The sequence below is a fragment of the Homarus americanus genome, unplaced genomic scaffold (assembly GCF_018991925.1).
Source record: "Homarus americanus isolate GMGI-L3 unplaced genomic scaffold, GMGI_Hamer_2.0 scaffold45698, whole genome shotgun sequence".
Lineage (NCBI taxonomy): Eukaryota > Metazoa > Arthropoda > Malacostraca > Decapoda > Nephropidae > Homarus > Homarus americanus.
The window spans coordinates 4,110,170-4,124,957 of record NW_024735554.1 but is presented as its reverse complement, the minus strand read 5'-3'; the positions used below and the strand labels follow the sequence as shown (position 1 = coordinate 4,124,957).

Sequence of the window (14,788 nt, the reverse complement as noted above, 5' to 3'; positions counted from 1 at the left end):
ACCATGGTCACTGTTTTGGCCATAATCTAGATCTCACAGACATTGTTCAGAATATACATCATGTGCTCCTGAACATCGAGATTTAGGATCTGTCGTCCACAGTTTGATACCTGTCTAATTACTTGTCCAAATAACATGTCAAATATTTTAATTACATTTCTAACACTAATTACTCACCACCTATGGCTTTTCCACTTCCTAGATAATAAAAGTAAGAATTGTCAGATTGTATAATGTTGCATGAAGTGCTGCTGTCACTTGTAAAACAGTAGCACCATAACACACACCATGAGAGGACACCACACCATAAGAGGTCACCACACCATTAGAGGACACCACACCATGAGAGAACACCACACCATAACAACACACCATTAGAGGACACCACACCATAACACACCATGAGAGGACACCACACAGTAAGAGGACACCACACCATAACACACACCATGAGAGGACACCACACCATGAGGAGGACACCCACACCATAAGGTCCACACTGATGGGACACCCACCATGGAGACACCACACCATGTACACACCACAAGGAGGACACCCACCATAACACACACACCACAAGGACACACATGCTTACACTGGGAGGTCTGCACACCACTGCTTGCCCACACACACCATAAGGACACCACACCATAGCCACCACACTGCATGGGGACACACACCATAACACACACACCATGGGGACACACACCACACACACACCATGAGAGGACACCACACACACACAGCCAGCATACACACCATGAGAGGTCACACACCATAAGGAGGGACACACCACCAACACACACACACCATGAGAGGTCACCACACCATGAGAGGTCACCACACACCATGAGAGGTCACCACACCATAAGAGGTCACCACACCATGAGAGGTCACCACACCATGAGAGGACACCACACCATGAGAGGTCACCACACCATGAGAGGTCACCACACCATAAGAGGTCACCACACCATAAGAGGTCACCACACCATAAGAGGTCACCACACCATGAGACGTCACCACACCATGAGAGGTCACCACACCAAACTAAGTCGCTCCACATACTTGATCACAGAAGAAGGAAGAGATGAACATGCCGGCAGTAGCTAAGGCTCCCCCGATGAAGGTGGTGAGTCGGATACCCAGGTTGTCTGTTAGAACCCCAGCCACCACGGATAGCAGGAACGTTGACCCAATGGCTAGTGACGTCATCATAGCTGTAAAGATAACATCACCACATCTGTAACGAGACCATATTGACTTTTCGTTCATTTTGTTGACCATATATTAGAGTAAGTCTCTCAGATTTTTTTTTGCTTTTAAAATCTGTGCTTGGGTCTAACACCAAGCCATCTCAATATCTCAGAAAAGATTAATAATAATAATAAAGCAAGTTGAGTATATTACTGTATATAAAGTATATAATGGTTCAGTAGGGATGTGAAGTGAAAAAGGACGCTTATTAAAATACGTATTCATCGGGAAAGGTGTAAAGTGCAGTGTTAGAATGGTACTCGAGTCACACCAAAGTCCTGTCGCCTCTCCCCCTGAACCACGATCCCTGATATTCAGACTCGTGAACCCGAAGCAGTAGACGGTGATGGAATATTCTGTCAATAAATGCTGTACTTCGGATTCCCAAGTCTGTATCTCAGGGATCGTGAGAAGAGGTGACAAAACTTCCGTGGTGTGACTGTACCACACACATTGATGGTGTTCTTGCATGTGTTGTGGAAACTTATTTCTTAATTTATCTTTTCACTTCTTATTAATTGACTCGCCGTTCTGGTGGTTGGTCTGTTATTGTTTTTACTTTCTCTCAGGACCAAAATATAGCACTCTCTCTTATGAACACAATGCAGCACTTTCTCTTATGAACAAAATAAAGTACTTTCTCTTTTGAACAAAAGACACGTGTGGGTGTATCAGATCTGAGGCATGAAGATGGTAGTCACGCTGTCTCATATCAAGACAAAGGGGAGACGTTAAACAAATTCTTTTCTCCAAGTGTTCACAAGAAAGGATGCGAACAACCTCCTTGTGTTTTAGGAAAGAAAGTTTGACCCAACACTGACGCACATTGTGCTCTCAGAAGAGAGTATTAGGAACAATTGTCAGAGCTAAAGGTTGATAAGATCCCTGGCCCCCATACCGTACATCCCAGTTCTAAGAGAGTTGTACAATGATCATGCTGATCCCTTAAAATCCAGTTCTGAAAATATATGGACGAGCAAAAGATCCCCAGCGACTAGAAAATGGCATATTTATTTGAGTTCTATATTCAAACAGGGAGACCGCTATTCCCCAAATAATTATTGGCTGGTGAGCTTGACCGGCATAGTGTGTAAAGAGAGGTAACGAGATGCCATGATCTATAGCACAGGCTACATGGTGTAGGAAAAATGCATCACTCCAGAAATAATAAAATTTTAATGAGTGGAAAACGAGAAATAAAGATATCAGATAATCAAGACAAGTCAAATAAATGATGACATGTCATCATTGTTGCAGTAAAATTGTATGACTGCGCTTCAACAACGAAGGTCTATAAGCGCGTAGCAAGTTCCCCGGTAGTAATATTGTACACTTGCACAACAAAAGTCAAATAATAAGAAAAAAGAGATAGAACTCTGTAACATGTCGAATCAAGACGTTTCTCTTAAGAATAAAACGGCCCCGCATTTTACGTTGCACCTGGAGACGCGATGGAGGAAAGTGGAGCGGTGCACGTAAACAAAACTATAGAGGAAGTGTCTCCCTCTCTCTCACACAACTGCTGTATCAACACCTCAGCCATTAGAGCAATCTTGGCTGATGGGTCTTACTTCACCACTGCATCTGCCAGCCTCACACAACTCCACAAGGTCCTGTCACGTGGAGCACGAGATACCAATGATGTCATGCCATTGTTTATAATACCAAGCTCAGAAAGTGATTCATAAGAAAATAAGGAGTCTGCAATAGGCCGGTTGGCCTGTGCATGGCAGCTCCTGTCGAGAGTTACAACCACTCTCTATCATCCATGAATCTATCTAGCCTCCCTTTAAAACTTTCCAGCGTTCCAGCACTTACTACAAAGTTGCTAAGCTTGTTCCACTCGTCCACCACCCTATTTGTGAACCAGTTCCTTCCTATCTCCCTCCTAAACCTGAACTTATCCACCTTAAATCCATTGCTACGAGTCCTATCCTGCTCGGATATTATAAGAACTTTATCTATATCCCCTTTATTGATTCCTTTCACCCACTTAAATACTTCTATCATATCTCCCCGCACTCTTCGTCTTTCTAGAGAATGCAAGTTTAGTTTCTTTAACCTATCCTGATATGGAAGGTTTCTAAGTCCCGGAATCATTTTCGTCATTCTTCGCTGCACTGACTCCAGTGAATTGATATCCATTCTATAATAAGGGCACCAGAACTGAACCGCATAATCGAGGTGCGGCTTGACTAGTACAAGATATAGTTGCAATAAGACCTATGCACTCTTATTACTTACATTTCTAGATATAAACCTAATACTCTGTTTGTCTTATTTCGAACATTAACGCTCTGTTTTCTAGGCCGTAGGTCCGGGCTTACAAGTACCCCTAAGTCTCTTTCACAAGTCGACTTCTCTGGGTTGATGTTGTTAAGGCTGTTTACATGGAGAGAAGCACGAAATGAAATGTAATATGATCAACAACAGAAAGTGAAAGATTTTTTTTATTTAAGAGAGACGAACAACCCAAGCCTTACATGTAAAAAAAAAAACTGTATAAAAGTCACGATCGTGTTAATGTTTTGTCATGCCTGTTACAAGTGAGCTAGAGTGTTGAAGGTTCTCTCCTCCGGCAACCTACCCGAGGGACGGCAACACTATGGGTGTCTAGACGTCCACCTACTGTACAGTCCAACCTCACCACCCTATATGGGCCTAAATTGCTCTTCCTTTTCTTCCTGTTCAAGACAAATGGCGCAGTACGTTTAAGTTGATGATAAATGAGATCACTTGAAGATTAACCACCCTAACGCTATATGGGTAGGGGGGGGTAATCTTCTGGTGATTCGAATACTATTCATGCATATACTGTACAAAACTGGAGACATAATCACGTAGATCAAGGTACGTCCGAGTACTAAATCCTGAATATATGCAGAGGCTACCCATTTCAGGAACTATTATTGTCACACAAATTAGTGACGAGAACACAGACCAGAAGGCTTGGTTCAGCACACATAACAACATGATGTTATGATGCAACTTTACACATACGCACAGGGGCCGAGTCCTGCCCTTACAAAATTACACGACTATTCAAGATGTGGTTAACACTCATCACTGCTTCTTGTGCACACTACCAGGGTGTGGATGATGGCCACACTACCAGGGTGTGGATGATGGCCACACTACCAGGGTGTGGATGATGGCCACACTACCAGGGTGTGGATGATGGCCACACTACCAGGGTGTGGATGATGGCCACACTACCAGGGTGTGGATGATGGCCACACTACCAGGGTGTGGATGATGGCCACACTACCAGGGTGTGTGATGATGGCCACACTACCAGGGTGGATGATGGGTGTGGATGATGACACACTACCAGGCTGTGGATGATGCCACACTACCAGGGTGTGGATGATGGCCACACTACCAGGGTGGGATGATGGCCACACTACCAGGGTGTGTGGATGATGGCCACACCACCAGGGTGTGGATGATGGCCACTACCAGGGTGTGAATGATGGCCACACTACTAGGGTGTGAATGATGCACACACCAGGGTGTGATGGTGGCCACACTACCAGGGTGTGGATGATGGCCACACTACCAGGGTGTGGATGATGGCCACACTACCAGGGTGTGGATGATGGCCACACTACCAGGGTGTGGATGATGGCCACACTACCAGGGTGTGAATGATGGCCACACTACTAGGGTGTGAATGATGGCCACACTACCAGGGTGTGGATGATGGCCACACTACCAGGGTGTGGATGATGGCCACACTACCAGGGTCTCAATGATGGCCACACTACCAGGGTGTAGATGATGACCAGATCACCAGGGTGTGGATGATGGCCACACTACCAGGGTCTCAATGATGGCCACACTACCAGGGTGTAGATGATGACCAGATCACCAGGGTGTGGATGATGGCCACACTCATCAGGGTGTGTTAGGTGATGGTCACACCCTTTTCCCTATCACCAGTGACTCGAGGGTGTGGCCACACTCAGCAGCGTCTGGGTGGTGGCCATAAAAGGGCGGTGAGGAGACGGCGGCAGGGAGGGATTATGCACACAACACTGGCAATAGAAGCTAGCAGTGTTACGTAACGTTAAGATCAATGTTGCCTAGCTACACCCTGGGGACTACACCCTGGAACACCTTCACCTTACCCCTGACTACACCTAACACTAGTGCTACACCCTGGAACACCTTCACCTTACCCCTGACTACACCTAACACTAGTGCTACACTCTGCAACACCTTCACCTTACCCCTGACTACACCTAACACTAGTGCTACACCCTGGAACACCTTCACCTTACCCCTGACTACACCTAACACTAGTGCTACACCCTGGAACACCTTCACCTTACCCCTGACTACACCTAACACTAGTGCTACACCCTGGAACACCTTCACCTTACCCCTGACTACACCTAACACTAGTGCTACACCTGAACACCTCCACCTACCTCTGATTGCCACCTCCAACACTAGTAAGCACACCCTGAACACCTTCACCTTACCCCTGACTACACCCAACACTAGTGCTAACACCCTGAACACCTCACCTTACCTCGACTACACCTAACACTTAGTGCTACACCTGAACACCTTCACCTTACCCCTGACTACACCTAACACCTTACAGGTGCTACACCCTGGAACACTCACTTACCCTCCTTGACTACACACCTAACACTAGTGCTACACCCTGGAACACCTTCACCTTACCTCTGACTACACCTAACACTAGTGCTACACTCTGCAACACCTTCACCTTACCCCTGACTACACCTAACACTAGTGCTACATCCTGGAACACCTTCACCTTACCCCTGACTACACCTAACACTAGTGCTACACTCTGCAACACCTTCACCTTACCCCCGACTACACCTAACACTAGTGCTACACCCTGGAACACCTTCACCTTACCCCTGACTACACCTTCACCTTACCCCTGACTACACCTAACACTAGTGCTACACCCTGGAACACCTTCACCTTACCCCTGACTACACCTAACACTAGTGCTACACCCTGAAACACCTTCACCTTACCCCTGACTACACCTAACACTAGTGCTACATCCTGGAACACCTTCACCTTACCCCTGACTACACCTAACACTAGTGCTACACCCTGGAACACCTTCACCTTACCCCTGACTACACCTAACACTAGTGCTAACACCCTGGAACACCTTCACCTTACCCCTGACTACACCTAACACATGCCAATACTAGCGCTACAACCTATACCTGTGGATAGGTTAGGTTATGCTACCAAATGTTAGGTAAAGTTAACGTTAAGTTTAGGTAAAATAAGATTAGATTAAGGTTTATTTAGATTTGGTTATGGTTAGATTAAGTTGAGGTAAAATTAGGTTAGGTTAAGTTTTGGTAAGGTTAGGCTAGGTTAAGTTTTGGTAAGGTTAGGCTAGGTTAAGTTTTGGTAAGGTTAGGCTAGGTTAAGTTTTGGTAAGGTTAGGTTAGGTTAGGTTAAGTTTTGGTAAGGTTAGGTTAGGTTAGGTTAAGTTTTGGTAAGGTTAGGTTAAGAAAACGTAATAATGACGTAGAGTATTGCAGTCTCCTCCCCACATTCCCCAAACAGAGGTTGGTTGACGCACTGTACACATCTACTCATGAGGGAAACTTCAGCTCTGCCAGTGGAATCTCAAGTTCTGAACCAGCCAAGAGACACGCTGGTGCTCCTTAAAGTTTGTATCACCAGATGGCTCTCGCGGCTACGTGCACATACATAATATACAGTATAATAAGTACAAGAATTAAGCTGGGTCCATAAAGTTAGGGTAGGGTAGGTTAGGTTAGAGTGGGGCTGGGGTAGAATGGGTTAGGACAAGTTTAGAGAGTGTTTAAGTTAAACTGGATTCGAATGGAGAGAGAGAGAGAGAGAGAGAGAGAGAGAGAGAGCGAGAGCGAGAGCGAGAGCGAGAGCGAGAGAGAGAGAGAGAGAGAGAGAGAGAGAGAGAGAGAGAGAGAGAGAGAGAGAGAGAGAGAGAGAGAGAGAGAGAGAGAGAGAGAGAGAGAGAGAGAGAGAGAGAGAGAGAGAGAGAGAGAGAGAGAGAGAGAGAGAGAGAGAGAGAGAGAGAGAGAGAGAGAGAGAGAGAGAGAGAGAGAGAGAGAGAGAGAGAGAGAGAGAGAGAGAGAGAGAGAGAGAGAGAGAGAGAGAGAGAGAGAGAGAGAGAGAGAGAGAGAGAGAGAGAGAGAGAGAGAGAGAGAGAGAGAGAGAGAGAGAGAGAGAGAGAGAGAGAGAGAGAGAGAGAGAGAGAGAGAGAGAGAGACCCCTTACCCACCATTACACGTAACCATGATAAAACAGTTTTGGGTAATACGGCTCCACACTTTCTGTAATTTACAATGTACAGTACAGTGGTGTGGTTGTTTCGAGTCACTGCCACTACTAACCTGAGTCACACCTAACCAACCTCTAGAAAACACTTGGTTGCATATGTACAAACGACATATGGGTGTATTTGAGCTTCCATGTAAATGAATACTAGAGACATGAGTGTATAGGACTGAGATACACACAACACAAATATACACCTACACAAATACACAACCACATAGAATAAATCTTTGCAGTTTGGGTAACCGCCTGACCCACAGAGTTAAGTGGTTCTTAAGAAACATATTTCACTGTCATCATACCTACTTATCCATTCAAACTAAACAACCCGAGGACTTAACTCTTTCCTCTGCTTTCTTCAGCCTGCAGTGGATCATTTGTATGCACCTCTTGATATCATTACTCCAATTCGTTCGTTCGTTGGGTCCATGATATGACGTTTCTCTTCAATAACGAGATAAAAGTCAACATAACGGTGGAATTACTGTATTATAGTGGCTGCCTACATCCAATACGAATATTAAGGGAACATTATCACTTACCTTTAAAGAATACACTACACTATATACATTGCTTCTTTATGAATCATAGTCATTGACACGATGCAATCCTGCTAAATGATTAATGACTTTCCTTCAATTAACAAAGTAATTACTTCCATTCAAGCTGAGGTACAATTCTTTCTCACTAAAATAACTGAGTTGCCGAATTTTATCATACCGAATTTAACTCGACTCAATCCGACCTAATCTAACCGAATCTAACCATACCTAATTCTAATCTACAGGTGTCCAACCGAGCCCACCCATTCCCAGCCATACCAAAATCCAGTCTAGTGTAGCCTAATCTAACCCAGCCTGGTCAAACCCAATACAGGCTTGAACAATTTTACCCCAACTTCACATCTAATCCAACCATATCCAAGCCAACCTACTCAATTCTAACTTATCCTGGTAGCAAAACAAATCCCAACCTAATGTAATCTTACCCACCACGAGGCCTATAGGCTAGTCTAGAACTGCCCTTATGAACATGACAGACACATCCTCACAATACTACGTAATATATATCTAATGCTACATAATATACACCTTTCACAACATCTACCGCCGTGATCATTTATTCAGGTCACGACTCACACAGGCTGCTAAAATGGTGGAATGTTCGAACATTCGCAGCGTCTGGCGTTAGCTATCTCTTAATCTCTTTCTTCTCGCCTAAGCCTTTCGTGGAAATGAAACTTGGAAGACGTCAAACTCAAGACTAGGAAAATATGGTGTAAGAGTGTGTGTGTGTGATGCAACATGTCATGAAACAGACAGGAAGGGGTGAAACCTTTAGCAGAAATTCCACACACAAACACACATACACAATACACAGAATGTACCACTGACCTTCAAAGTGATATATAACACTTCAAGGTAATTCACTGTGAATGTTGGAGTAGAGTCGTTAGGATATTCAACCTCTCAGCCAGTGATAAAGTAGTGACACCACTACACATTAACTCACTGGGGACAGTTTGCTGCAGTGAGTCATCAGCCTGTTTCACAAATTTAACAAACCAGTGACATTTAATTGCATGAAGTAACCAAATCCTTGTTGTTTCTAAATATGCTTATTCTTGAGGATAATCAAAACACCATCGGCCGTGTTATCATTAAAAAAAATAGCAACGTATACTAATTATATTTTGTCAACGAATAAAACGCAGCCATACTCGATGCTATGAATAAAACCACAGTATATACAGTACAGCAGTACGGCAATTTTACGTCCCTGACAAAACGTATATATTTTGCACAAAGATATTCGGAAACAACTTGGAAAAAAAATCTCCACTGCTTCCTAATAAGACCTTAAAAACACACGTGGTGGCAGACAAAACATTAACAGCGAGTCGTCTGCCACCAGTGCACGCACCTGCCACCAACACACTTGCCTACTTCTCCCCCATCTGCCCAACAATTTGAGGTCCAGCGCGGTACACACAGGGGATTTCTGAACCAACAGGAAATGCAGATAGTACTGCAGTGATCACTCAACATGCTCCAGTTGAAATTTACTACCAGGACAAGTACAGGTGTATCACAACCACAACTGAAAATATCATCGAGTTTTTCTCCCTTTAGAACAATACGAAAAAAGAAAAAGGTCAAACCAAGCATTTACGGCGCTATCATGCGAGCAAAACTACTTACGACTACACTGCCTTTACGGAACACGTGAAGATTAGGCACCCCATCTTAACTCACCTTAAGATTAACTGCCCTAACCAAACCAAATCTAATAAACCTAATTCCCCAGGTAGCCTTAGGGTGTTTAATCAACAGGTGAAATAAGCTGGGGCGTCTAATCATCACGTGATCCGTATTTACTAATCCTATAATACGCGCTGGAAGACATTATTACTCTTTAAAACGCTGTAATACATCACATCATCAAAAACCTTCCTAGTATGATATAAACAATGCCTGAGAACACTGATACAACTGAGAGAATCAAGAGAAATGAATAATTCGCCAAGTAGTAGTCGTAACCAAGCGAGAGGAAGATGCCACAGGAAGACTTGCTCAAAACGCTGGCCCTAACTGGCACACAACCCGGAAGGAGGAAGGCACGATAAAGTAGTCCAAGTTTTATGATATAACAACATATTAAGAATATGCTGGGCAGTAATGCATTATGGCCACGGTACAAGTGTCTGACCGGGATATTAATTGAACCACTTAACATAACTTGCACTACAGCCTAACTTTAACCTTATCTAACTTAGCCTAGCCTACCTACCTGACTTTATAGTAGAATCAAACTTAACTTAACCTACCTAATCTACTAATCTACTTAACCAAACCTAATATAACTAATGTAAACCAAACCTAACCAATCTTGATCGACCTAACCAAACCTATCTTGTTCTACTTAATTTAACTAAAGCTAAATTATCTTATAATAACTGCTAGGCTTGATTAGACATTATGTGAGGTTGGGTTAAGTTAAGCTCAGGTAACTTAGATTATGTTAAGTCAGGGTAGGTTTGGTTAAGTAAAGTTAGATTAAGTTAAGTTTAGGTAAAGTAGATTACGTTAAATTAGGGTACGTTACGTTAAGTTAAATGAGGTAAGATAAGTAGGTTAGATTTAAGTAATTTTTTTTTTTAAGTTGATAGATAAATGTACAGCCCAGGTGTTCGGTTGTGAATGGAATAATACTGACAGACGAGGATATTATAATCTCCCATAAACACGAGAAATAAGAAAATAACAGTGAAGATCTGTAGTTCCGGCAACCTAGCCAGCATGCACGTTACCCCGAGCTACCGACCGCAATCCATACACACAATTACCAAGCTCTATTCCTTGGTGTTTCTTCCACGACAACGAGAGAGAAAGTGAGGAAAAAATGTATCATAATTATAACTTTACGTCATAAGTGAAGTGGTACAGTCAAAATGTTAAGTAGGCGAGAGATATCGTCAAGAGGCTCGCCCCTGCAGTATATCGTGTCGTAGGATGTTTATCAATGTAGTGCCATTGATAAGAATTTGATTGTAAATACTGGCCTTGACTTTGAGGTTAAGGCCAGGAATTCTGCATGTCATATATCCTCAAATATTGCTATAACTGAAGGCCAGGTTTCACCACAATTTATTTTATGGCTGTGTAGTTATAAAAGGAATTCTTGACTGGGACGAGGGTATGATCCAACACACAAACAATGCTTACGAGTCTCTTCCGCAACTACGATACACAGAACTGATAAACACAGAGGATTATAAAAAAAGACTGATAAACGCAACACAGACTGACTGGCCCTCCATGCATCTTGTCTTGAAAATAAACAAAACAATATAATGTGGGGTTTTTTATGTGACCTTAACATAGTGCGCAGTCGGCCACGCTGCCTCCCTGTGCTATGTGCTTGTCGAGTTGTACTGTAGGTTTGTCCTGTACCTACACTGTCAGACCACAACAAGCAGACACGTGTACTGTACCTTCCTTTTCATTTTACTGTCAGTTTCTACACTGTGTACTGCATTGTATGTAAGTTGAGAATAAGAACAAGTGCGTGTGGATATTAATTTCTACTTGATATCTTAGTATACTTTACTGTCACACTACACTTGACATGTTAAAGATTTACTTGCAAACCGTGTATATACTGTAAATATATATTGAGGATATGAAAAAAAAAAGTGCCTGCATATTTCTATTTGTTGTCTGAGCAAATTACAGTTACTTATTACACTGTTTTGCATAACTGTCACTTCCTATTTATTTTGAAGTTTGTGTACACTTTGATTCATCCCACAAAAAATAACAATTGATCACTAAACATCTCCCAAGCAGCATTATTTATTCTCGGCCTTTGGTGGGGAGAGAGAGCAATGAACACAGACAACATCACATGACCGGACTCAATCCATTTCACCTTGTCAACACAGTCTTCACCTTCAATCTGGGAGTCCTAATTCACAAAGATTCTAAGTACACACACACACACACACACACACACACACACACACACACACTTCTCTGACTGGTGCTAGGTAAACGTGTCTAGATGAAGTCAAAACGTAGCATGAGTGTAGTTTTCTCTCCTAACTGGTGCTAAGTGAACGTGATAGTGATCATATGAGGGAGAAAAAGATGGTGATGAAGGGGTGATTGGTGGTGGTAGTGGTGCCGTTGATGGTGAAGGGAGTGATGGTGATAGCGAGGGTGAAGAGGTAGTGGTGGAAATGGTGTTGGTGACAGTGGTGGTGACGGTAAAAGAGTTACTATAATGTATGCAGAGTCATGCCACAAGTTCACTCTCTGATACCATGATGGGCGCCTCCTGCTATTACCTCACTACACTTGTCCAGTACAGTAAACTAGCATAGGAGGGGGGGTGGTGGTGGTGGTGGGGAGGGGGGGGGTCTTAATAAACTAATGTCCGTGTGTGAGTTGAGGCGGTAACCCCTTCACACATTGGAAAATCTCTCTCTCTCTCTCTCTCTCTCTCTCTCTCTCTCTCTCTCTCTCTCTCTCTCTCTGTAAGTTAAGCAGGAACCACCCTATTCCCTCATCATCGCTGTAAATAAACTGGTTCCTCACAATTCAAGGGTCGTTATCACCATCATCATGCTTAAAAGGTCCTGTTATACACACAAGGACGCCGTGAAATGGACGGAGTAGAAGAGGACGATCAAGACTATCCTCTCTCTCTCTCTCTCTCCTACACCACATAATAAGTGGCGCCCAACACACTGGCCCTCTCAACTCACTCTGATCATCACCATGAACTCATCTGTAAGTTTAGGAAGACGTTACTACACCATCCTCATCACTCCGTCTCCTACCACCACCTGAGATCCCTCGTCTGCGAAATACTGATCAACACCATAACCAAATCCAGCACATACATCCATATACTGATCGCTATAAGAACAGCCACACCTCAACCATTGTAAAAATCATCAACAACTCGTAGATAACTTGTGTTCACTCCTTACCAATCTCACTTTTGTACTATAACTGTGCTGAAATTCCTTGTTAAATGACCCTCTCCCTGTCATTATGTAATTACTATATGTAACACTATTTGCATATTTTCAGATTATGGCTGCTGTATTTCTTAATTAAACCATAAACAACAACAACAACAACAACAACAATAATAATAATAATAATAATAATAATAATAATAATAATAATAATAATAATAATAATAAGCATTATTTCACACACGCGCGCGAGAGAGAAACGCACTAAACACGAATTATTAATCAGCCAAAAAATGAGTGGAAATTCTCATTCATTTCCTCTTACCTCTCACCGAACGCCTTTGTACTACACCTCATTCATTCGAAATAATATTAACAAACTATAGTGGAAGTAACATATTATCATCGTTCTTGGGTTAATATCTGGTTGAATCACCTTATTGTTTACCAATGCTTGTATACCTGTATTGTTTCGTACATTATATACCGTAACAGTACTGTCTATGTACACTATATACCGTACCTGAACTGTCTATGTACATTATATACCGTACCTGAACTGTCTATGTACACTATATACCGTACCTGAACTGTTAACGTACACACATCCTTATGCTTTGGTGTGAGACAATATGACAACCCTACCGAGACAACAGGAGTCACAGTGTTTATTCTGACATCCATCGAACCTAAACACACAGTCTAGATACTTTTGGGGGGCTAGATACTTTTGGGGGCTAGATACTTTTTGGGGGGCTAGATACTTTGGGGGCTAGATACTTTTGGGGTTGATACTTTTGGGGGCTAAATACTTTTGGGGGCTAGATACTTTGGGGGCTAGATACTTTTTGGGGGCTGGGATACTTTTGGGGCTAAATACTTTGGGGGCTAGATACTTTTGGGGGGCTAGATACTTTTGGGGCTAGATTTTTGGGGCTAGATACTTTTGGGGCTAGATACTTTGGGGGCTAGATACTTTGGGGGCTAGATACTTTTGTAGTTGGGATACTTTTGGGGGCTAGATACTTTTGGGGGGCTAGATACTTTTGGGGGGCTAGATACTTTTGGGGGGCTAGATACTTTTGGGGGGCTAGATACTTTTGGGGGCTATGATGGTTTTACTAAACATCTGTTGAGTTATATATCTACCTAGCTATCGATCTCACCCGGGCACTGGTCACTTTTTAATGACCCACATCAATGCCTGGTGGTCGAAAATATAATAAAACAATGATAATAATAATGATGATGATGATAATAACAATAATAATAATAATAATAATAATAATAATAATAATAATAATAATAGTAAATATCAATAACAATTATAAAAGAAAATATTAATACTAATAAAAATTATATATAATAATAATAATAATAATAATGAACCATAAAAAAATATCAAGAGTGAGAAATGCTGTATGTATGTTGTGTTGTCAAAGTAAGAGAAACAATTGAGACCCTGCAATTGTGTGTAAATGAGGCAGAAAGTCAGATCATCAACCTGGGACTTGGTCACATATGGCAGCAGAGTCTACCATTACAGTAGACAACACATTATGCTTCCAATATCTTCCCAGGCGGTAGTACCTCCCTGATTGGTAGCTGCCAACTACCTACTTACCTATCTATTTATCTACCTAACTGTATATCTATCTATCTATCTACCACCAGGGCTTCACAACAGAGGGACCTTCCCACGATACA

General features: G+C 42.6%; 1 protein-coding gene across 4 annotated transcripts in view; it reads right to left on the bottom strand.

Moving 5' to 3' along the window:
- Nucleotides 1–1,068: 1,068 nt before the first annotated feature.
- LOC121871411 (monocarboxylate transporter 10-like) overlaps nt 1,069–14,788 on the bottom strand; it is a gene marked incomplete at its 3' end in the record, with an annotated part of 47,186 nt that continues 33,466 nt past the window's right edge. For all 4 annotated transcript variants that reach the window (XM_042373663.1, XM_042373660.1, XM_042373661.1 and 1 more), the window contains 1 exon segment: nt 1,069–1,220. In XM_042373663.1, the coding sequence (XP_042229597.1) occupies nt 1,069–1,220 (152 nt within the window).